Raw genomic sequence first — 25,373 nt, 5'->3', positions numbered from 1 at the left:
ACAACCAGAACTTACAAATATTTGCCCATATCAGATGGCTAAGGAATAATCAGACCGGAAAAAGTAGTCTGTTGGCCAAAGGAAGCAACTCCTGAGTTGATCAGGAGTGATCAGGGGTCCCTTTTGGCTCAGTGGGCGAAACAGCCATCTTCAACAGCAGCCCAACGGCAGAGATCTCACTGCTGGAGCTGTTCATACAGTGCCAATGGTCCAAAAAATGAGACCTCTGAAATGAAACATGAAAAAACATCAATCGGTTGATCACTTTTCCAAGATTCTGACAAAACAAACGGTACACAAAGAAGGGAATGAACTAAAATCAATAATCAAATGTTGATAAAAAATATTCATGTACTTACACAGTAACATTCAGCAGGCACCCTTGCTTATTTCTTCTTCCCTCCTAATGACATATTTTCTATTTTTTTCTTCCTTGCCTCATGGAACAAAAAACACACCTTTATGTTAACAAGTTCCAAGAACCCACACTTACATACAGGATCACAATTTGTGTGTATACTGTTTATGTAGTGTTTAACATATTTGTAAGGTTTATCAAAAATGTATGTCTCTGTAATGGCTAATCCACCAATAGTGTAAGCTTTTTAGTCACAGGAATATTTTTAATGTAAAAATATGAGGTTATTAAACATGAATGTTTGAACTGGTTGTTTTACAAGAAAGGCAAAGAAACTGTAAATCACTTTTTTATTCCGATGTACAATAACAGTACAGTTACAGTTCTTAGTAAAAAATACATTGTATTGGTTAAATGTTTAATAAATTAAGACTATTTAATCGTTTCAGTTTATTATTTGCCAAATAAATGACCAAAAATCTAGTATTAAAGGGGTCATGTGACACGGATAAAATGAATGTTATCGTTTGTTTTAGGTGTTTCGCAAAGTGTATACACGATTGAGGTTAAAAAACACTGTATTTTCCACATACCGTTCATGTTTGTATCTCCTCTTTGCCCCGCCTCTTTGAAACGAGCTGATATTTTACAAAGCTCATCGCTCTGAAAAGTGAGGTGTGCTGTGATTGGCCAGTTAACCAGTGTGTAGCTATTGGTGGAATACTGCAAGCGTGTGACGGAAATGTAACGCCTCTTACCATATTTGGAATATCAGGTTCCAAAGCAATTGTACTGACAGGGCCTCCCACCTTATACATTTGGGTCTCTGCGAACATTTGCTTTAAGATAGAATGCATCTTTCGTTCAGATACTTTAATTTTTGCAATTTCACGTGTCTAATACATGCATGGAAAGACACAGAAAAATATGTTTTTGCGCCATATGACTCCTTTAAACAAGTTTTTGACAGATTCCTAAAGTATTTGTGTTTTCTTTTTATTATTAAAGGTGGTCTAATAAATATATTAAGCAATGCCCATACATTTGACCGGAACATTGTGAACATTTCATGTCATTTGTGCATCCTAAATTCAACCTTTCATCCCAACATAATATCTGCTGATAAATGTTGACATTTGATAAATATTCATGGAAATGTATATTCCTTGACTATAAAATTATGTAATGAGAATCTGCGGGGCGTTTACCTCGCTCATGACATCATCAATTTGCTTCAGCTCCTCGTAATGGTCGCGTGAGTCTCTGAGAGGCTGTACCATTATCTCCTCGATCTGAGGGAAGAGCTGAAGGAACAAGCAAACAAACATTTACACCAGATGCTGCACGCTTCAAGCATGGGATCATTTAAAGAGACAGTTCACCAGAAAATTGAAGTCAGTCATTATGTAATGAATTCCTCCATTCTCAGCACCGGTTCACCACAGGGATGTGTGCTCGGCCCACTACTCTAATGCCTTTATACCTCTGACTGCACCTCAACACAATCCTCCAATCACATTATAAAATCTGCAGATGACACCACTGTGATTGGACTCATTTCTGGAAGTGATGAATCTGCCTATCGTGATGAAGTCAGGAAATTGACGTTGTGGTGCTCTGAAAACAACCTGGTGCTAAACACAAGGAAAACTATAGAACTTATCGTGGACTTCAGGAAGTACAAAGCTGACCCCTTCCAATCATTATACAATGGAGACTATGCCAAGAGAGTTCGCATTTCTGGGAATATATCTATCTGACAGTCTCTCCTAGACCACACATCCAACTGCGGATGTTAAAAAGGCACAGCAGCATCTGCACCTCATGACAGTCCTAAAGAAAAAACATCTGTGTCAAAAACTACTGGTGGCCTTCTACCGCCGTAGAGAGTGTTTTAACATACTGCCTTACGGTGTGGTATAGGGGCTGCTCAGGAGCTGACAAAAAAGCTCTACAGAGGGTCATAAACACTGCACAGAACATCACATGCTGCCCTCTTCCCTCACTACAGGACATTGCAAACACTCGGTAACTACCAAGAGCAAAAAACGTTATTGAGGAATCTTCTCACCCTGGTCATTATCTGTTTTCCCTTCTACCCTCAGGAAGGAGATACAGATCAATCAAAACACGCACAGCCAGATTTTTCAAAATAATTTTTCCAAGAGTCATCCAGTTCCTGAACTAAGGGAGGCTTTTCAATATTTGCACTATTTTGCACAGGACTGGGCAATCATTTTTGTACTTAGAACTGCACTTTACATATTCTCTTACCTGCATCATTCACGTCTCTAAATGGATTTTGATTAGGTTATTGTGGCTTATGTGTATATATCATATTGTAGTACCTCTGTGTCGTATTGTAGGACCTCTGTGTGTAGTCTCTGATATTTCATTGCATTCCGATGCAATGATTATAATGATTGATTGATTGTTAAAATGAGGAATATACTAATAAATACTTTAAGTGAATAACAACTTAAACTTCAATTCCTCAGTAACAGCAAAGCTGTATTAAAGGCCCAATGTGTCATTTTTAGGAGAATCTTCTGACAGAAATGCAATATATAATATACATAACTATGTCTCATAGGTGTATAAAGATCTTACATAATGAAGCGTAATGTTTAATGACCTTAGAATGAGCTATTTCTATCTACATACACCGCGGGTCCCCTTACATGGAATCACCACGTTGTATCTACAACTACAACATGAGTGTATTGTATGCATGAATTGTCCATAAATCGACAACCAAAGATCCCTTCAGAACCTCATACGTACCTTCATGACCGTTTCAAACATGGGGATGAGGACAAACTTAATGAAGCCGATCTGAGCCGTAGGTTTGGTCACTTTATCTCTGTCCATGAAGGGAGCCACAGGAAGCCCCTCTGATTTCTCTCTATCACTCTGAACAAAGAGAAGATAACAAAAACACCTCCATTAATCACCGCAGGGCGGCGAGCCATAAGAACAGATAAAGCTGAGCAGACCTGCATGAAGTATTCCTCCAGCAGACAGTCCACCCACGGCTCTGCCACCTCTGAAGGCCTGACTTCATTGGAGATGTCACAGCACTTGATGAGGACCATCTTCATCTAAAAATGAAATGCAAAGAGTGGCTCAGTAAATCCCTACCAAAATCCAATCTGTATCAAATTGGCCAGTCAAATGTCTTGATGTTTGTAATGCGTTTAATGGTACATACGCAAGTCACATGCTCCTCATTGGTGAAATCGAAATAGTCCACTTTATGCTTAAAAGAGTCCAGAATCTCGCCATGTCTGGCCATGTCCGTTGCCAAAATCAGTGTGATAATAGCCTGCCAATACATTCAAACAATAATAATTAAGTGCAATAAAGTTTAGATTACATTTACATTTAGTCATTTGGCAGACGCTTTTATCCAAAGCGACTTACAGTGCACTTATTACAGGGACAATCCCCCTGGAGCAACATGGAGTAAAGTGTCTTGCTCAAGGACACACTGGTGGTGGCTCCTGAGATCAAACCAGCAACCTTTGATTTACCAGTTCAGTGGTTTAACCAACTAGACCACCATCTCAACATTTAACAGGACATTTAATGGGAGTTTAAATGGGACTTGATGTTTGTGGTTGTTCTGCTCATAGGGATATATGGAAGAATGCTTGTAACCAAACAGTTCTTGGCCTCTATAGGCTACCATAGTAGGAAAATTTGATTTATACATTTTTTTTCTGTTGAACACATAAGACGATAGTCATACCTGTCTGATCTGTTTAAAGGATTCTGGGTCCACGTTTGCGAAAATGTTACACTCGGGCAATGAGAGAATCTGGAAGGCCACAGCACAGTGATGGTTCTCCAGGGGCGAGATGTCATTGTAGCGGACAGCCAAGTCAGTGCGGGCATTGATTTGGTACCTGTTAAAGGACAGCAACATGCTACATTTTCCCATAATACAGCAAGCGTATGATACTAAAATAACCGGCTAAATACGGTATCATAAAATTGTCATCACAAAAATGTAGGAAAATGCTCGGGCACATGCGCCTGTATGTTTTATTTTCCTTGAGAACATAATTACACAGAAGCGGGGATCTTACGTGTTGTTGTATCCGGGGTGGTCCAAGTCGTGACACACTGCAGCAGTCATTAAAATGCCCAGATCTGTCAGCGTGAGCTTTTCCTGTGGGCCACACACATACATGTTCCACTTTTACTGTCCCCGGGAAACGGCTGTCCTAATTGCTACGTACGTAAAGCATCTCACCTGGAGGTTGCAGAGGTGGATCATGCCGTACATCATCTGACTAACGCAGAAACAATGACGGAAATTATGGAAGGGGTTGGTGCGATAATTCTCTTGAATGGCCAGCTGAAAATAGTGAGCAATAAGTGTTCATCTATACCAAGGATTTGATTCTCATGAAAAGCATGTAATTTGCATGAATGTAAAAAAAATGTTTTTCTTAAGCTTATAAACAATCTCTCACCAGCCAGCGTTTGAGAGTGATTGGGTTCATGTTAAACTCCTTCACAAGACCCAAGTCATGATACATGTACTCCAGGCAGCTCAGCATCTGACAAACATACATGTCACAATATATACAATCAAATCCCTGCACATACAAGCATGTGTGTCAATAGTGCCACAGAAATCATGTCATAACTGCATGTAAATGGCTCTAAGAGTCTCATTGAAAATACGGGAAATCAATTTTTTTATGATTGTTTAAAGATTTTCTTAGAAAAAATAAGAAAAATGTAAATCTTTCCCTTACAAAAAAATATTTAAGAGCACTATTAGTATACTTCAATTAACCTTAAGAAAGAAAGAATACTTTCAATCTACTTTCTATGTACTTTTGATCAAGATTAACTTCAAATCTACCTAATGCATCCTAATAGGTATATTTCAAAGTATAGAAATTAATAGCTAAATAGAAACATAGTACTAGAAGTAGCATACTTAAAGTGCAAAAATGATAAACAAATAGATAAATGTAAGTATGATGTTAAGTTCACAAGAAAAAAAGTATACTTACTTAAAAGTACTGTATACCCTGAGCTGTTTAGTATTTTTATACTGAGAGTGCACTTTAAAGTGCTACAAGTTATAAACAAGTAAACTGTTTTTTATTACTATGTTATTTATAAACTAAAGTTTCTGTACAAACTTAACTTAACTGTAAACTACTTGTGTACTCAATCAAAGTTTACTATTGCTACACTTAAATTATACTTAAAAGTATACTTTAATAAACCAAAAATTAAATAGTATTTACAACTTACAAGTGTACTACAAGTACATTCATATTAGTATACTCATTACGTATACTCAAGTATATAGGTATACTTCAAGAAGTACTCAAAAAACACACAAAAAACTGTATGAGATTCCAAAACTGTATGAGATTCTTTGTTCTGTTGAACACAAAAGAAGATATTTTGAAGTATGTCAAAAACTGTTCTGGGGCACTATTGACTGCCGCAGTAGTTTCTTTCCCTACAGTGGAAGTAATGCCCCAAAACAGTTTGAATACAAACATTCTTCCAAACATAATTTTTGTGCTCAGTGGAACATTGAAATTGACACCGGTTTGGAACAACTTGAATTATCTTTTTTTCGTAAAGGAAACTTAATGTGATTTCAGACATTAAGAAGCTTTTGTACGTTTATTCCACCAATCAGACTCACTTCATTGTGCTCCCAATGCCAAACATCAAAGGTTGGTTTCTTCAGCGCTTCAATGGTCTCCTGAGAAAGTGTGTACTGAAGATTCAAGAGATCAATATCAGATCGTGAGATTGATATAAGCGTGCAAAATAGAGACAAAAACTTTGCACCAGTGCCAGTAATTTAATCAAAGCACATTGTAAAATTTTAAAGCACCTTGGGGTAGCTCGGAACATCACGTCTAGGGGTTAACTTCTTTCCATCATCTGTAAAATTGTACTTGCACGGACAATTCACTCTGAAAAGAAAGTGAAGGAATCATTTTGATGCATTTGTTTAAAAACAAGCCGCACCTATATGCCGTGACGGCCACTTAAGTTGGATAAGCAGATAAATTGTCACGCTTGGGTTCAAACAGTTTCTTTTATTTACCTTCCTCCAGCTCTGGACCTCATCTCATCTCTGAGCTTCTTCAAGTCGTGTTTGCACTTTTCAATCTCCACAACCTTCAACCCCTCCACTATACAGAGATCAATAATTACAAACCAATATTACAAAGTTTTAGAGGTTTATAGCAGGCACATATCTCTTGAATACACACTGGGTTATTTTCAACCCTTGGTTGAAGAGATTGTTCACTAAAAAATGAAAATTATGTCATCATTTACACACCTTCGAGTTGTTCCAATCTGTATGAATATCTTTGTTCTGATGAACTCAGAGAAAGATATTTGGAAGAATGCTGTCCTACATTCTTCAAGATGTCTTATATTCTGTTCAAAAAAACAAAGAAAATGATAAAGTTTTTTTTCCTACTATGGTATTCAATTAGGGGGCAAGATCTGTTTGGATGTAAGCATTCTTCCAAATATCTTCTCTGAAAAAAAATCTGTATAAGGAAATTTATACAGACTTGGAACAACTCGAAGGTGAGTAAATGATGACAGAGTCTTCCTCTTGAGGCAAAGTATTCCTTTAAGATTTTTCTGTCTTTCAATTAATGTCAAAAACATATTAAGACACCAAGATACAGTATTAATACAGGCATGCCTGAGCCTGCAGGAGAAATCGTGCAAGTTTAGAATTGCCATTACATACACTCTACTCTCTTCTCCAGCATAGCCAGCCGATTGGCCACCTCAGTTTTCAGTTCATTAATCCTGAATGCTCTGCCGAATGGAGGAAAAACATTTCAGTTCAAATCCCTTACATTGATGGCGATTTCTACTCTGCCGTCCACAAGAAAAACAAACCCGTCTGTTACCTGCTGAACTGCTCTGCTACCTGCGAGAGCACATTCTGAAACATATCCTCCTTTTCTGTGAGTAAAGCAAGCACAGCGTAAAAATAAAGATAGAACAACTCTTGATTCTTATTGTAAGGAAGATTATAAAATGAAAAGACAAAAACACAGTGAAAAACAGTGGAAGGGAAGGTGATGTACTCTTACCCCCCAGCTGGCCAGTGGACACCGGAACAACTTTGTACAGTGAGCTAAAAGGACAGGAGGGATCATTAACTGACAATGTAAATATCGCTTATTTGAAGGATTGTGATGCTGTTTACTTGGGGGTGTTGGTGGGCATTGTGGGATCGATTGATACAAGAGCACCTGCAGGGTCCACCATCATAATGGCTGTGTTTCTGCAAAAAATAATGAAGGTTTATTAAAGTTATATTAAATAGAGCTGTGCAAAGCTGATTTGTCAAACACGGAGAATATATTTTCACACAGGTTTTGGAAAGGCATTGAGGTACAGTAGCGGTGATAGAACTCAGACCTGGGGATGTTAGAGGAGGAATACAGCAGCTCTTTGATGTCACACGGGCTGCAGTGGGAACTGAAAAGCACCTACACAAATAATTACAAATAAGTGTGTTTAATTTGTATAATGGTTGTGTTTTTTTGCCCTATCTGCATTACAAAAAGCTGAGCTTTATTGTTCTTTTTATGTCTTGAAATGTCATGGGATTTTAAAGCATGTTTTAAATAAATATAAATGAACACTTTTGCTTATCCTACTTTTCAAACAAAACATTCTTACACAATGCACTTTGCCAAAATGTCGGCAAAAAAATCATCATAACTCTATAAAATAGAGAACTTGTTGGTGTTACTGAGTAAATCCATTGAATGAGTAAAACAGCGGCAGGTGTGGTTGACAGGCACATCTGTACACATAAAACACTTCTTTCACTGCGCAGGTTGTGTAAACTGATGCACATGTTAAGCCACATAAACAAAAGCAACACACTAATGTTTTAACAATAATATATAAAACAATAAAGAAAATGAAAAAATTGAGAAACAAACTAATTATGGGGTAACAAATGTTCCAAATGCCATGAAAAAAATATTTTTGGAAAATGTGCTGATAATGATAATGAAAATAAATCAACTACAACAATCACTACAGCTCTTCAGTCATCACAAAAGGAAAAAACAATAGAGACGCAGAAAAAATCCAGTAAGTGTCACCACAGCATTCAGTGTCAGTCACACCTGTGGAACACGCCATCTTCAGTTTATTTATAACCTGATCTCCAGCACTCGGCATTGGAAGAAAACTTAACATGACCATTTGCTCATGTTGATGGAGAGTGTTTGGATTATAAAAAAATGATGCTGATCTGATCACATTCTCTTTGACGTTCTCTGATTCTGATTAAAAAAAATAGTTGTTCTAAATATTTGATGTATTTTAAAATACATAGAGAAACACTTTGCCAAAACATACTTGTTTTTAATAAATTAAGTTTTTTCTAGAGTAAATGTTGAACCTTCTGTCCAGATAAGATGAACCTTTGATTCTGATTGCACCTCAGTTAGTCAAACGTCTCTTTTTAAACTATTTGGTTAAAATATACAGCACAGAAAATCAATGATATATGCATCGAATAGTATTTTTTGTATTTTGGAGCTTTGAGCATAAGTAGCCACAAATTAACACCATGATGCAAGCATTATTATTATTCTTTGTTGTCCAATAAAAAACAAACACATCAAATTACATATAATGGAGATATATTCAACTAATCTGGAGAAATAACTTAAAAGCTTGCAAGCTTGTTAAAACGTAAAAACAAAAGTCCATCTGAACATGACACTCACCTTCTGCACTTTGCCATCAATATCCAGGTAGATAGCTCTGGGAGCATAAGAGGAGGAGCCAGAACCCATGCTCACAGCACTCTCTCACCACACCAACACGATGAAAGTCCCCCACAAACAGTAGCAGATCCGGCCAAAACTCAAATTCCCTCTGGAAATAAAATACATAAATAAAGAATGACTTTAACAGCTGATACATTATATCTATTGGCACAATTGACCATTATGTGCATATGATGAGACCTTTTTGCACTCAACAATATAACCCAATGTTAACCAAGGGTCAAATGCAATGCAAACCCCAATTAAAAAGTAAATTCAATTATGAAACTTTACTTTAAATGGACAGTTCTCCCCAAAATGAAAATTCTGTCATCATTTTCTTAACCTCTTGTGAAAACTGTATGACATTTTTCTTTTGCAGAATACAAAAGAAGATATTTAGAAGTTGGTAACCGAACACCGGTGGTACCCATTCACTAGCATTGCTTTTCTGTCCATACTATGGAAGTCAATGGGGGTCAGTGTTTTTCGGCTCCCAAAATTCTTTTAAATATCTTCATTTGTGTACTTGAAAGAAAAATGTACATGTTTGAAATGACAATAGGGTGAGTAAATTTACATTTATTAATTTGGCAGATTTCGAAGAAGCAGAGCATATGAATATTTTATCAACACGCTAAACAGTACAGTTAGTTTACAAGGCATGCTAGTAAGGTAGCAATTTCTTTATCTACGTATGCAGTAGTTTGACATACGTTTGTTACTTAATTTTTTTTATAAAGGAAATTAAAATGAAATAAAATAACATTCTGCTTGTTATTCCATGTCCATGAGTCATTTTTATGCAGTACTGTTCAACCTGTTGAATGAACTTAATATTCCAAGTAAGTAACTAATTTAGGAAAAGTAACCTGGCTGCCTTAAAAAGATAAGTTAATTCAACAAGCTGTTTATTTTATCTAGTTTGCAGAACTAATTATAAGTGTATGCAACAAGATACTTAGTTTAAACAACTAAACATTTGTTGGTCTTACTAATTTTATGTTCCTTTTACTACAATTTTGGTTTGCGCAACTTTCTTTTCTTGTTGGTCCAATTAAAGCAATTGTTGTTCAAACAAAATATGAAGTTGATAAGACTCAACCATTTTAACCCCAACTATTGATTCTTAATTCAAAGAACTCTTAATATGTGTCAACAACTAAAGTTTTTTAGCATACTGAACTCAATATTTTAAGGCAGCCAGGTTACAAATGATTTCAAGTTGAATTAACTTGTTTTTGCAGTGTGGGAGGATCAAAGCTGGAGTAAAGAAGGGAGAGAATGAGCAACAAGAGTATTATAATTTTTTTAGACACTAGACATAGACGGTTATTGGCTAGTCAAACAATGTGTATGATTTGAGTTGTTTTTGGAAAGTTGTGAAGGATGCTGCAGTTCGGGTGGAGGCTGGCAGTTCATTCCACCTCAGGGGAACCGAATGAGTAAAATGATGACAGAATTTTTATTTTGGGGTGAAATGTCCCATTAACCTGGAGTTCAATGTGTCTTTACATTTTGAATTGAAAAGGATGAGGTTTAAATGTCTGGTTAAGGTCACAAACTCCGAAGTTTGCCTTGACACTAAATCAATGCATCTATACAAAGACAATTTTCTATGTCAAATATACAGAGCGTGTTCCACTATCCTGACAGACAGTCAGCGTCACCTGAGACTTTCCTAGAAGCTTCAGTTCAAAAAGACAGGTTGAGATACAGCATGTGGCAGGCTCTGTTTATTTTTGACCACGAAACATAATCTCTAATTAAGTGTTTCTATTCACAGCATTGCAGACAGAACGCTTGAGTCAGAAAATAGCAATCTTGCCTGTGTCGTGTCAGCAGTTCCCTGTTCTCCCAGTGAGCAGTCAGAGGTCGTCCGCTATCCCAGGTGCTCCACAGAGCCAAAAAGAGCAAGTGAGGAGGTGAAACCTGGAGGTATGGAGGACCCTGAATATAATTGTCACCCTCCACTGTTGCCAAGGGGAACAGTTACTACGGTGAAAAAGTGTCCAACCCCCTCGATGTCTATTGTTGCTGGCGTATTCACTTAATTTAGTCATTTCATTGTGCTCTTATGTAAGCAACCTAATCCGACGTCTGTTTTTACATGAGAAAAAATGATGTGTCCTATAATAAAATCTTGGCGTGACTGTGGAGAAAACCAAAACAATGCATTGCTCACCCAAAACGCACTTTCTTTCTAATGCATAGCTGAGATCTTCAAGACCAAACACTGATTTGCACAAAATTGTTCCAATTACCATGTCTTAGATCACATTAAGAAAATAATTGTGGGTAATTCAGACATAGGCCTACGCCATGCCGTGGCCTAGATTCTCCTGCGTCCACTTATACAGAACAACAGATGTTCTAGTCAGCTAAGGAAGAAACAAGAGGCAGAACATAACCACTACTGACCTTCTGCTCTGTATTACATGAATTTCAATTTGTGATTACTGCAATCGGATCCCAAACGTTACCTGCTACTAATAAAGTTGTTTGCATATGTGGTTAGATCATTAACAACCCCAGCAAACACGGGATAGAAGTGTGAATTGTGGAGACAAGAGCAAACCTGTTCTCATTTCTTTTTAATCTCGTCCCCCAAGGGCCAGCAAAACGTCCTACGTCTTAATTCTCAAAGTCTCGTGTCCCATTGATTACTCCCATGGCGGAAACAGATTAGTGTAGTGTAGATTAGTTCACTATTGTATAGTCTATATTGTTATCTGTTGATAACCTCCTGTACATTAATGTTCACAGTATATAGCCTTCTGTATATATTGTTCATAGTACATACCGATTGTCATATTTTCATAGTACATGCCATCGTAAATTATTTTCCTAATATTGTATTCTGTATTTATTCACACTGTATATCTGCACTTGCTAATTGCACTTCTGGTTAGACCTAAACTACATTTCGTTACACTGTACCTGTATATGTGTAATGACAATAAAGATCTAATCTAATCATCTAGTGGTGCGGCCCACCCAGAGGGTCTTAAATGCTGACATAAGACCACGACTCTGATAAGAGCAGAAGATTGATCAGGGTTAATGTGTTCGATAAGAACCTAAATGGTTTTTGCAAGCTGTTTGCCTAATGATGTTGCAAAAGGGCATTTACAAAAACAGGATGTGCACAACAAGGCATACATTTACAAAGATGTTAACAAGAAAAGCTTACGCAACCACGCTGATAAAGAAAATCACACCTTTGGTAATCAGAAGCGCATACGCTCCGTCATAATGAGGGGACAAAAGAGAGGAGTGCAGTCATATTTCAATAATAAAAGATCTGAGGGAAAGACATTACCCTGATAATAAGAGGTGTTATGGCGGTTCAGTTTATAGCTGTGTATCTGAGCCGGATCTGGGCAGGAATATGGAAAACTCCTCCATTAGGGTCCTTTCATCTTCACAGCAACATTAATGTTTCACCCACTCTGTTGTTTGGAACTTGAACGTCTTGAAAGATTCATTGTGCGTCTGATTCTGGGATTTGCCTGTGACTTGCTAAATTAAGGAAAGCACAAACCCTGGAGTGGAAACTGTACTGACTTCAAAATATAAAGGAAAGTGCTGAAGTGCATAGAAATGAACAAAGATTTTATCTATGATTTGATGTTCTGGTCGGATTAAAATATCTATTCCGCAATGTTTCGATGAGCCTCAATACAACTGTTCTGCATAATCACAGCATGTGCTGGTTAGGTTTTGATGCATGGTTTAAGAAGGTCATGTGCTGATTTATTTATTTAAATTTTAATTACATTCAATTTGCACTTAGGTATGTGTAGGGCACTTTGCTTAATAAAAAATGTTAAAGTTAATATGTATGCATTTTCATACAGTAATGGCATGGGGGTATAAATGTCACTGATTTGGTGGAATGGCCCTAGACCAAAACTTACCTGCTGAACCTTTTTTCATACTTCAATTTTAATACAAATTAAAGCTTGCGTGCTTTCATCATTCATCCATATATGGGCCTAGCACCGAAAGTTTACTCCAAGCTCAATTTTATGCCCCATAAATACGCATATAAGCGTTTAGATTTATAGCTGCTGAATTAAAAACGCTCTTTAAATGTTTACCGTGAGAAACACGCCACATATTGGATGTATGAAGCCCCATAACATATCCTGCTTCCACTTAAACACTCGAGGGTTGTGGAGAAAATGATTTAAATCTGTTAGCTCGCGTATCAAAGAAAGAATATTCTCTTTGAGGAATAACAACAAGATTGAGTAAAAAACTTGAATTTTGGCTCAGCGCTTTGAATGACACGTGAGGATGTTTGATTATGGAATGGGAGCCTCTAGTGGTGAAATAGTGTAAATTCTCGCTGAGGCTGCGGTCTCTTTTATCACGGATGTCTTAACTTTACATTTAGGCATTTGGCAGACGCCTTTATCCAAAGCGACTTACATTGCTTTATCCTATACATTTATACATAGGTATATGCAATCCCCTGGGATCGAACCCACAACCTTGCTCTTACCACTGAGCTACAGGAAAGCTTCACATATCTAAAATATAAAAAAATGGTTCAAGCAACACTTTTTAAAAGCAAAAACACAGTTTATACTGTTTTTTTTTATAAAAAAGAAACTATGATTTTAATGCTGAAGTAGAGCAACAGGATGTACAATATACCTAAAAAATGACTGGTAAAAGGTGTATTGCCTTAAGTATTAAAAACAATTTATCCAGCACAGCATCTAATGTGTGTATTTAGTTCTTTACTGTAACTCACTTTTTAACTTAAAGCTCCTGGAAAGCATAAAATACTAATACTTATTTTTAAAATGATTACAATTTCTCATAAAAATACAAAGCCTACTCATAATTATCCTTGATATCCTACATCCAATTATGTTTCTCATCGTGGTAAACTGTGGTGGTGGAGAATATTGTTCTCCTGTTCAGCGGGAAGTTCCTCTGCGTGTGGAGGTGGGGGGCTTGCTCTCGGAGGGTGGGGGTTTCGCGTTAAGCTTCCCAGGTGAGGGGGACCGGAGAGGGGAGGAGTAGAAGTCGGATGAGGGGTTGATGGTGGAGATGGAACAGGTGTGCGAGGGTATCTTCTTCCTGAAGACATGTAGGCATCTGAAGAATGAGCAGAAGGGCAAGCCATGCTGGGATAACAGGGTGGACTGAGGGTATCAGTAGGGTTGACATAATTACAAGATGACTCGTCTGCCCCCTCAAGGAAATCCTGAAACAAAGCCGAGATTCATTTGACCTCCACACTGTCAACAACTGTGAAACAAAGCATAATTCTAGAAGTATAGTGTCTTACGGTTTCCTTGAGAACATATAGTGCGGGGTTTCGACGATTATGGTAGTTTCTGGCAGGAACAATATCAACTACTACAAAGAGAATATTCTAGGGTTACTTCAATGGGAATGCATTAAAAATCCTCTGTATTTTATGATGAAATACAATAAGGGAACATCTTAAAGGTTCACTCAGAATTTGATTTATAATATATCGTATTGGACTCACAATGACCAAAGGTTTTCTTGACCATCTTTTATTGGTCGTTTAAAGGTATAGCTCACCCAAAAATGAAAATTCTGTCATATTTACTCACCTTCGAGTTGTTCCAAATCTGTGTTCCAAATTTCTTTGTTCTGATGAACACGGAGAAAGATATTTGGAAGAATGCTTTTAACAAAACAGTTCTTGGCCACCATTGACTGCCATAGTAGGAAAAATTACAAAATTTTGTTTTGTTGAACACAAAAGAAGATATTTTGAAGAATGTAGGAAAGCAAACAGTTCTGGGGCACTTTTGACTACCATTGTCATTTTTCCTGCGATGTTAGTCAATAGGGTCGAGAACTGTTTGGTTACAAGCATTCATCGAAATATCTTTCTAAACCAAACAAAACAATGAATAAAGGTTTGGAACAACTAGAGAGTGAGTAAGAATTTTCATTTTTGGGTGAACTACCCCTTTAAGAAACACACTTTTACAGTCCTCCATAATGAATCTATTATGTACAAAATGATCAAATTCATGTATTTGTAAACTTTATTTTCACTTTGGAAAAAATACTGAGTGCACCTTAAAAAATATTACAGTATTTTAAAATAATATTACCCTCATTGTTGCCATTGATATGGTCTGACACATTTGCTCTGCTTTCTCTGTCAAGCTGTTGCCTTTTTCTGCAGACAGATTTGGCAACATTATATTGAGCATGATATGTAACACGATATGTAACATTCATAGCAATAACATTCATTTAGTACAGAAGCCTAAATTTAAACACATTATTTTTTTCTAGCATACTTTTTGGTTATTCACTTGCTTTTGTCTTGTTTTTATTTGATCTTTGAAACCTCCAATCATTTTTACAAGAAAAGTAAGACTTAGTAAGATTTACAGTTGCTTGCTTCAGACCCATAAAAGAGAATGTGTAAGGAGGACAATAAAGCTGGTACTTTTTGGAGGGTTTCCAACAGGCACACACAGTCACCAAGGTGATGAGTAAGAAAATGCCTCCCGTGGAGAGAATGATATAGAGGGAGCTCCGTCCTGCAAAATTTAAAAGGGGAAAATAAAGGTTGACATAGGAGATCTTTCACATTCCCTCTCCAGAAAAAAACCCCAACAGCACTCTGGAGACCTTAGATGGAACATAAGACATATGGGCTGCCAGGAATACTAAGTACTGGAATGAATGTGGCAACCTGGGGGCTTTTTTAAAGGGTAGACTATACTGAGGGAAAGCTGAATCCTGCTGGGTTCAAGTGTGAAAGTGAAGCAATAGACAGGAGAGGATTAGTCAGCTGAGCTCCACAAGAGCAAAACTATGTTCATAAACACTTTCTCCTGGCAGTCCTTTGTAAACACTCACAGCAAGCCAGAATTAAAGGATTAATTCACCCGAGCACAAAACCTTTGACCAGCCATGAATATATAAACTATCATTCTGGGGAGAAGTGTTTTTTTATTGTTTGTTGCACATTCTATCGTTTTTTGTTTAGATTTTTTATTTATAGACTCGCATAACTTACTGTAGACAGTGAGTTTGACAGGCATGCTCCTCATACTGCTGATGGGGTTCTCTACTCTGCAGCTGTAGATGTCATCATCTGACATCACGACACGTGTAATGGTCAGGACCTTCTGGTCATGTGACAGGAGAAGACGTGAGTCATTGATCAAAGCCTTCCCGCCTTTAAGCCAGCTATAAGTAGGTTTAGTGCCACTGTCGTGAGTACAGTTGAGTATGAACAATTCAGTCAATTCCAGTACAGATGATGCTGCCATATGCACATGAGGTCTGGACACAGGAACTGTGATCGAAAAACAGCACAGAAAGCTACATCTACATTTCTATTCAAATGGACACATTATGCATTCAATGTATATAAGATTAAAGTGATAGTTTACTCAAAATGAAACGGCTTTCTTTCTTCAGAATTTTTTTTATATATGTTGAGAACCGAACAACGGCAGGTACCCATTAACTTCTATTGTAGGGACAGAAAACCAGTGCAAGTCAATGGGAACAGGTGTAGTTAGTTACCAACATTCTTCAAAATATCTTCGTTCGTGTTCTGCAGAACAAAAAGTGGAACAGGCTTGAATGATATGGGTGAGTAAATGATGACAGAATTTAATTTTGGGTGAACTATCACTTATACATGCTGTATATACTAATACATATCTATTAAAAGTAAGCTAATGAATGAGCTGGAAGTGTTTTCAAGGTGTCTGGACTCAACTTCAGTTAAATCCAGCTTGCCTCCTTACCATCCACAGTGAGGTTGACGTATCGTTCTCCGGTGAAGGTGTCATCAGTGATGGAGATCTCCACCTCATAGGGCCCCTCATCGGAGAGCTGCAGCTGATGCAGGAGCAGTGATCCATTCTCAAACAACAGGATTCTACTACGATACTCTTGCCTCAGATTACCAATGATGTCTGTGCCAATAGACTGGACCACGGTGACGGGTTTGTCCCTCTTTACCTGCCACTTAATAACAGGCTGGTCAGAGCTGGTGCTGGTGTAAGTGACAGAAAGCAGGGCGGACCCTCCGAGTGTGCCTCGCACTAGAGGAGATGGACAGCTGATGTTTACTGCACCTACCACTAGAAAACACAGACAGACACATTAGAATGAAACCCTTTAAGTGCTGGTTTATATTATAAGCACCAGAATTAATATCAAACAATGAATATAAATAAAACAAATAAAATAACATGAATGTCTGTTTGGATAAACACAAAAAGATTAAAGCAAGTTAATATGTATAAATTAACACCATGTGCCAAAAATGTAACCAAAGTAGACTTGCTTTAGAAAAAGCATGCCTCAATGACAGAAGAACTAAAACTCCACAGAAAGTCATTCTGCTTAATGCAATCTGCTCTAAAACAAATTGTTAAAATAAATCTGTCATCATTTATTCACTCGCATGTCATTCAAAACCTCTTCGACTTTTCTTCTGTGGGACACAAAATATATTTTGACTGGTTTTGTGTGCATACAATGGAAGTCAATGGGGGGGTCTGTGGTGTTTGATTACCAACATTCTTCAAAATATCTTCTTTTGTGTTCTGCAGAAGAAAGAAAGTCATAAAGGTTTGAAATTAAATGAGGATGACTAAATGATGACAGAATTTTTAACTTTTTTTTAACTAAATGCCACCTTTCGCCGTAGCCGTGGAGTTATCGGCTCCAAAACAAGTTTCTGCTCATTTCTCTTGGATACCCCTGAGTGAGTCAACATGTATTTGCCCAATTTGCCATGGCAGTGCGAGTCAGCGTGGCATGGCTGAATCGCTGTGGTAACAGTTCTCAGTGCTGGGGTCATGCCAACATCAGCTAACAATGCTTGGATTGTAGACCTGCTATCCTCCAATCAGAAGCAGCTGTGCAAGAGACATACTCTTTTGGGGATGGGGGGATGTAGACAGTGGGGCCCAGTGATTCTGCTACTCAAAGCCAACCACAGTACACAGTACACAACAGCTACGGGATAAAAGCATGTTCTTATGCCTCTACATGTATTCCCTTTCCTGGCTACAAGACTGTAAACCTGAAATTAAGAAACCATAATGTTATGCCAAGCCACAGCGACTAAATGTCCTAGAATGAGTGTTTTTACATCTCATTCATCTCTGTGCAAATTTGACGTATTGAATATTCCATGTAACATTATAATCATTGTATTTTACTTTGAATTGGTCTTCAACAAATGAAAACTTTTTTGTGTGTTTTAATATCCGTATGAACAAAACAGGAATTATATCCAAACTGATTTTTGCCATACAATTAAAAATACTGCAGTCGGTGGAAGTCAGACAAAATTATCTTTATCCAGAAGACATTCAGAACATACTGCATGAATATAATGGAGAACTTTCTATGTGATTAATTCTTATGGCAGATTTTTGAACCCTGACAGCCTTTGGTCCTCAGAGTGTAAGTATTCCTCCAAAATTTTGTGGACTATGAAAGAAAGAAGGTCATGCATGTTTGAGAAAACACGAGGGTGAGTGAAAAATGACAGATTTTTGTTTCTCAGAAACTTAATCCTTAAACGTATTTTTCTTCACATGACACTTTCTTAAAAAAACGACAACAAGAACACTTCTTTTCGTATTCACAATTCCAAGTATTCGCTGCCAATTACATTAATTGACTGATAGCTCTATTTGTGATACGTGTCATCCCAACACCCACAAATGCAACACATAGAAAAGCATGAAACTCTGACACACTTTCTCTCTTTCTTTCTAAAAACTTTTCCACAGTGCTCTCTTTTCTCTCTCAATGCATACAGTAGAAAGTTTGCTCTTCTTGCCTTACCTGCCAGGGAAAAGATGAAAAAGCACAGCAGAAGAAACGGTGAAGGAACGGCTGTCTCCTTGGATGATGCCTCCCGCACTACCTTCATCTTGGGAGCAGCACTGGGTTTCTCTCCCACACAATCAGCATGATTTGTCCACTCCAATCACGTCCCTGAGAAAGCAGAGTGCTTCCTGCCAGACGGGACACTGGCTGCTCTGAAGCCCACTCTCAGGATCCAAGCTTGAACAACAGCTCTGTGTGTGACCCCTTATGTGTGTGTGTGCTTCGTCCGCTTATGTTGTTCTCTTCAGTGATCATCTATTTTCTGGCTCCTTTGTGTTTGTGCATTGTGCATTTGTGTTTGTCCTCTCAGTACAGTCTCTGCGAGAGAAACAGTGTTAAATGTTTTGAGAAATTCCAGAGAGAAGTTTTATTGTGCCTCAGTTTTATTTGAGTGTTAACTTGACCAGTGTGATTTTCTTTCTTATGTAAAACACAAAAGAAGATATTTTGAGAAATGTTGGTACCAAAAAATATGGACTTGCTTTGTATGGACACAAACCAATTCAAGTCAATGAGGACCAACGGCATTCTGTTACCAACATTTTTCAGAATATCTTATTTTACATTTTGCAGAAGTAAGAAAGTCATGCAGGTTTGAAACGACAAGAGGGCATGTAAATAATGACAGAATTTTTGAAGGTAATTTATTATCATTTAAATTACTTTGTATACAAACAATTTTTTTATGCAGTCTTTATGTATACATAGAGATACACAATTATATGGATGTAATAATTTGGTCCAATACTTGATAAGAAGTCTAGATTGAAATATTTAAGAGTCTAAAGAACCTAATGGTCTTTTAAAACTTAAATTATTAAAATATTCATAGTTTGAAATAAAAATTAGCTTTTTTAAATCAGGAACATGTTGTTTAATAAGTATATTAAAGCTGCTTTTATAAAACTGCCTTGGAAAGAAGCATTAACGGTGTGTATCTTGAGACAAAACAATGGCACTGATATATTTTAAGATATGTGACAAGCTGTTAACAGTTTAGACAGTTTAAGCAGTCATTTTAGTCTGGGACTTGCCTTAAGCCTTACCTGTGAAAACTGGCATAAAACTTTTAAATGAAAGAAAACTAAATTAAAACTACAGCTGAAATAAAGATAATTATATAATACAAATTATTGTATGTTATTATATGTAGCAAGCAAGCAATATATAAAAAAACATTGAACAAAAAATAAGCCAAAAAATAACAAAAATGAAAACTAGAAACAATTGAACCACTCAAAATATTAATAAAACTGAAAATAAAACTCCCTGCTGTAGGAGAAATAATTGGGATGTTATTTTTCTGTCACATGGGGTGATTGGTAAAATAAAGAAAGCTGTCATTTTAATATTAAGTTATTGCTGCTGTTGTCAACCCTCGACACATGACAGGTCTGAACATGAGCTGTCATTTTTTTTAACATCACTTTTAATTAACGGAAAATGCATCATGTTCAAGTCACATATTACACCCACACTAACCCACCCACTGTCATCTAAAAACACGAGAAAGACAACAACAAATTTTCATAAAAACTTGCTTATCACTTCAGAAAATGTTCTCAAGTTCCTAACTGTACCGAAGGTAAGAATGTAAAGAGAAAGCATTACAGCTATATAGTTCTCAAGTGCAAGTGCTCAGGTAAAATGCTTCTTCTTAAAAACAACTCTCTCCTCCTACTGCCCCTAAATTTCCTCCTACCTCTGTCCAACCAGGCCCTCCCACATCAGGCCTGAGAACATTCTGGTCATTTGAAAGCCCCATATATCTTTACTCCAGCAGGCTGCTGGAGATGAAAAGAGGCCACATGTTGCTAAGGCATCCCTCTTTGGTAAAAAGGGCTTTCTACAAGTATGATGTTAATGGTTTCAGCAACTCTTAAAGAAATATTCTATCCTGGACCTGTGGAAGGTGGCAAAAACTCATTGCACTTAAAATACGTTAATTGTACTATTTTAACTATAACTTATTCCATTAGTCCATTATTTCAACATAGTTCCCCCAAAAATGCAGATAATAGATAAATACATAAGAAAAGAATAAAAAAAATGCATTTTATGCCTGGAATTATGCCAAAGTCATCACATGTCTCACATGTGTGGCATATGATGTCAGTCAAAAGAGTTCATATTTTACCATATCAGAATAAGAAATGTTGGCTAGTGATAAAAGCAGAATGCTTTTCCTGTACATACTGTCTTTTGTCTTGAAGTGTCTTCTGTGTTTTGACCGATCAAAGCTCTGAGACAAACAGACATAGTCACACAGTGCTTCCCATTTGCTTTTGTCCTCTGGAGGATAAAAGTCCTCATGATCTCTCTCATCTTCTAAAGATCTTTGTCAAGTAGAGTCAGTGTGAACATCTAAGGTCAACAGTGCATTGAAAGCAAGAAAGGGCCTTACACGCATCTTAGCTGGAAAATATCCTCTTGAAACTGACTGTGGAGAACAAACACTGGCCTTGAGGTCCTGTGAAATATGAGAAAATGATTCTATCATAAAATGTATTTTCTGGTCCTTAACGATACTGGTCGAGAGCTGTTTTATTCACAATTAAGCACAGCTATGATCTCTTCACAGAGTTTAGTATTAGTAGTGAGGCACATGAAACATATCATTCTTTTTTCTTCAGGTTTCAGCGTTCTGTTAACATTTCTATATTTTATGTTAGAGGACAATCGCTCTAACTGCATTCAGATTTATTATTTTTGTTTACATCTTAGAATATCAATGAAACATTAGTAAGCCAATTAAATTCAATTTTTAAAGGCTCAACACATTAAATATGTGAAACTGCTGTGTGCAAACTTATTGCGCATTGCTGTGGATGCAACAGCTTTTGGAAAAGTTATTTTAATAGTGATCATAAAAATTCTAGTTGGGACTTCATCTTTGTCTGTAGTGCACACAAAATAATGGATCTCATTCACTAAGCATGCGTACAAATGTTTTCATGAACAAATACATATTAATAAATGTATATTCTAAATATAATATAGTCTCTTTTTCTCTCTAAGACAAAATCGCTAAATGTATGTGTAGCACAAAGTAGGGAAGGAAGTTGTTAACATTTAACAAACTTTAATCAAAATAAACAAACAATAACATGGAGGTAAAAGGAACACTCCAAGAACATAAACAAAAACGTAAACATGTCCGGGCCCTGTCCATCCTCGTCCATAGTCCTGTCGCTTGTCCTCTTATGCTCCCGATTTCCTCCTTGAGATACGCGAGACTGGTTTGCGCACGGCTGATTCCTACTTTCACTCACGCCACCGGCCCCGAGCCATGGCTCTCGTCCCGCCTCCTTCTCGTTACAGTATGTTTTATGACACCCTAGTTATGCACTTTAAATATACATTTATATTTACATTTATATATATATATATATAATTACGCTCAGATGTATAGTAAATCTTTTTTTTCCTTTTGTCATCATTTACAGTGAAAGTTTAAGAAAAGCTGCATTAGACTATAGCTGGAGTTGCGATGTTTCTCTGAAGAACAGCGCTTTTACAGCCGGCTAATGAGAACTCTGTTAACTGCGTGTCTGTATAAAATGTGTTTTTTTGTGTATGAACTGATTTTGAGGACTGCACAGTTGGAATAACTTGCTTAGGCAGCATCATATGGGGTTGTCTGGAGTATCTTTGAATTAAGTGACAACAGTGGTAAAGGAAAGGTTAGGCAGAAAGCCCTAATAAGAAGATTGACTGGCTGGGTTTTATGCAAATGACTAAACTCGTCCACGCGGCCGCTCATTTAGAATACTCCAAATTCACTAACATTAGGACGAGGTTAAGAACAAATTCATGTGCGTACACACGTGTTGTAAATTTGGCGGAAAGTTTTCGTGAGAAGTTCAAATGTGCATATAAAATCGAAAACTCTAAGCAATTTTTAGTGAAGGAGAACCAATGCCTGTAGAAGAGTTGCAAATGTTTTCCTTAAAGGTCCAGTGTATGACATCTAGCGGCTCACTCCACCCCTCCTTTTTGAAGCACTAAGGTGACACCGGACAAAGGTGTGGTGACGTTTTTGGTACTTTGCCGAAGGATATAACATAGTTATGTCCGCTTACGGCTACTGTAAGAACAACATGGCAGATTCCATTTAAGGGGACCTGCGGTGAATGAAGATAGAAATAGCTCATTCTAAGGTAATAAAGACATTACGCTTCATTATGTTAGGTCTTTATTAGTGGTGGTCCGTTAACGGCGTTAACGTGCTGCGTTAACGTGAGGAAAAAAATGTCGCCGTTAATCTATTCTCAAAGTTGGGTTGGGAGCTGGGTCTATACTACGCAAGCTATGATGACTTTCACCTTGATATTTTAGCGCGGATGTATACCTAGCTGAATTGCACTGTTCCGGGCGAGAACGAGATTTTTCAACTCGCGTGATTCGCGCAATTCGCGTCATTCGCGCCGCCTCATCATCTCATGACCAGGGCTTCATTCGCGCGATTCGCGCCGCAAGTTAGTCTATCGCGTATTTTCATTGACTTAACATGTAAATCACTCGCGCTTGACGCGCCATTCGCGTTTGGTCTGAACACAACATAACGTTACTGTGAAATTACCACATCAACGGTGACGTGCTAACATTTGAAGCCGCCGGGTTGCTTCAGGGAAAATTTATTTTTAAGAAGCTTCCCAATGGAAATATCGACAAGACTAAGGTTGTTTGCACCTTGTGCAATGCGGAATTGGTTTAAAAAAAACTTTCTCTCAACAGGTAGTGGTCTAGCTTTAGTTGAAACCAGTAACTTTTTATTGGCACCTAATGTATTATGGCTCCTGTATTACATATCGCTTGTTGCTTTGGATAAAAGCGTCTGCTAAATGACTAAATGTAGATGAACTGTAGGAGCTCTTCCAGTCTCAAGTACCACCTAAACGCAAATCATCCCTTAGCTAATGCGGAAGTAAACACAAGTTCATCTTATTGAACATAATTTATTTTCATCACCAATTATCATAGTAGAACAGCTTTCTCAAGCAGTTTGTGATGCATTTTGGAAACAGGAGATGAGCGCCTGGTCTAATGCGCCACCTGGCTTGAGACACCCATTCTCAAAGACTTACTTTTAGTCATTATTTGGGTAGCACACATATTCTGAATGCCTTCGGCAGAATTCAGATGAGCCATTTTAATCTAGATTAATTCCAAGATTAATCTAGATTAAAAAAAATTAATCTATAGCCACCACTAGTCTTTCTACATCTCTGCAGACATGGTAATGTATGTTATATTGCATTTCTGTCAATAGATCCTAGAAAAAAAATTACACATTGGACCTTAACTATCAAGGCACTCACTCAGCCTGTGTTGCTGGTTAGCTTGTACTAGTTGCTTTAAGCGCCCCCTGGTGGAAATTTCACAATAATGCCATAATAGCCTAGGAAATATGCATAGTGCATAAACTAAGCATGCTAGTTAACTAAACCAAGCACATTTTTCCCGTGTAATGCGACCATTCACTATAAGACAGTGTTTGTCTTTTGCATGTTGTGCTGAATGTTTATAAACATGACAGCTGTAGGGTTTTGCGGTCAACAGCACTCTTTAGGGGGCATGTGCACAGGACACACAACAGCAGTCTGATAGAAAGCCATTTTATGGCACTTTGTGTTGCCATTGGAAACCTGTAAAAATGCTATAAGTCCTGTAGCCAGTGACAGAATTCATTCTGAGGAGGTTACACTGGAGCCTCCTAAAACCAGCCCTGTGTGTGGAGGAGGAGACGTGGGCGACTGCTGCTCCAACGCTCAGGGAGGAAGGCAAGACAAGCAACAGAATAATGACAATTGCGTCAGGTCTTTGTTTCTGCTGTGTGGAGGTTGTGCTTTTTTACCTTTTGTCATTTCTGCACAAATTCAGAATTATTAAGTCAGTACGAAAATGGATCGAACGAAATAAGACTCAAGTAAATCAACTTCATAAAGTCGCAGGCAGAAATCAAGTTTAAATGTAATTACTGAGTTTCAAATAAGCTGTTCATTTTTGAACACTTTACTCCAAATTGTTTAGCCAGAGAAATTAGATAGAGGGAAGTTCATGGTGTTGCGATGAATGTCCAAGTTACGTCAGCCATGCAACTTAACAGGGTGCTGGTATGTCTTTTAAGAGATAGTTAAACCACAAATAAAAAAACCTGTAAATGACTCTATTTGATCACAAAAGAAGAGATATCACAGCGGTTTTGAGCTCGTACAATGGAAGCCAATGGTCCAATGTTGTTTGTTTGACATGAGCTGAAATTACATGAAATGCATGAAAATGACATGAGGGTGAATACATGATGCAGC

The 25,373-nt window shown here is 37.4% G+C and overlaps 2 protein-coding genes across 2 annotated transcripts; both read right to left on the bottom strand.

Moving 5' to 3' along the window:
- Nucleotides 1–386: 386 nt before the first annotated feature.
- Nucleotides 387–9,229, bottom strand: pde9ac (phosphodiesterase 9ac). The gene is made up of 18 exons (XM_056757136.1): nt 9,136–9,229; nt 7,805–7,875; nt 7,590–7,667; nt 7,474–7,517; nt 7,288–7,342; nt 7,122–7,192; nt 6,456–6,543; nt 6,240–6,321; nt 6,045–6,119; nt 4,840–4,926; nt 4,617–4,721; nt 4,450–4,532; nt 4,110–4,266; nt 3,570–3,683; nt 3,355–3,459; nt 3,143–3,271; nt 1,567–1,662; nt 387–437 (listed from the first exon to the last, which is right to left on the bottom strand). The coding sequence occupies exons 1-18, from the start codon at nt 9,202–9,204 to the stop codon at nt 387–389; spliced, it is 1,560 nt and encodes a 519-aa protein (XP_056613114.1). The 5' UTR covers nt 9,205–9,229.
- A 4,523-nt stretch (nt 9,230–13,752) lies between these two features.
- Nucleotides 13,753–19,252, bottom strand: hepacama (hepatic and glial cell adhesion molecule a). The gene is made up of 7 exons (XM_056757161.1): nt 19,018–19,252; nt 16,956–17,294; nt 16,214–16,495; nt 15,638–15,731; nt 15,294–15,361; nt 14,486–14,556; nt 13,753–14,401 (listed from the first exon to the last, which is right to left on the bottom strand). Exons 1-7 carry the CDS (start codon nt 19,103–19,105, stop codon nt 14,069–14,071), a joined length of 1,275 nt encoding a protein of 424 aa, XP_056613139.1. The 5' UTR covers nt 19,106–19,252; the 3' UTR covers nt 13,753–14,068.
- Nucleotides 19,253–25,373: the final 6,121 nt, after the last annotated feature.

This window comes from Triplophysa dalaica, chromosome 9, assembly GCF_015846415.1.
Source record: "Triplophysa dalaica isolate WHDGS20190420 chromosome 9, ASM1584641v1, whole genome shotgun sequence".
In the NCBI taxonomy this organism is placed as follows: domain Eukaryota; kingdom Metazoa; phylum Chordata; class Actinopteri; order Cypriniformes; family Nemacheilidae; genus Triplophysa; species Triplophysa dalaica.
This window is presented reverse-complemented; position numbering and strand designations above follow the sequence as displayed.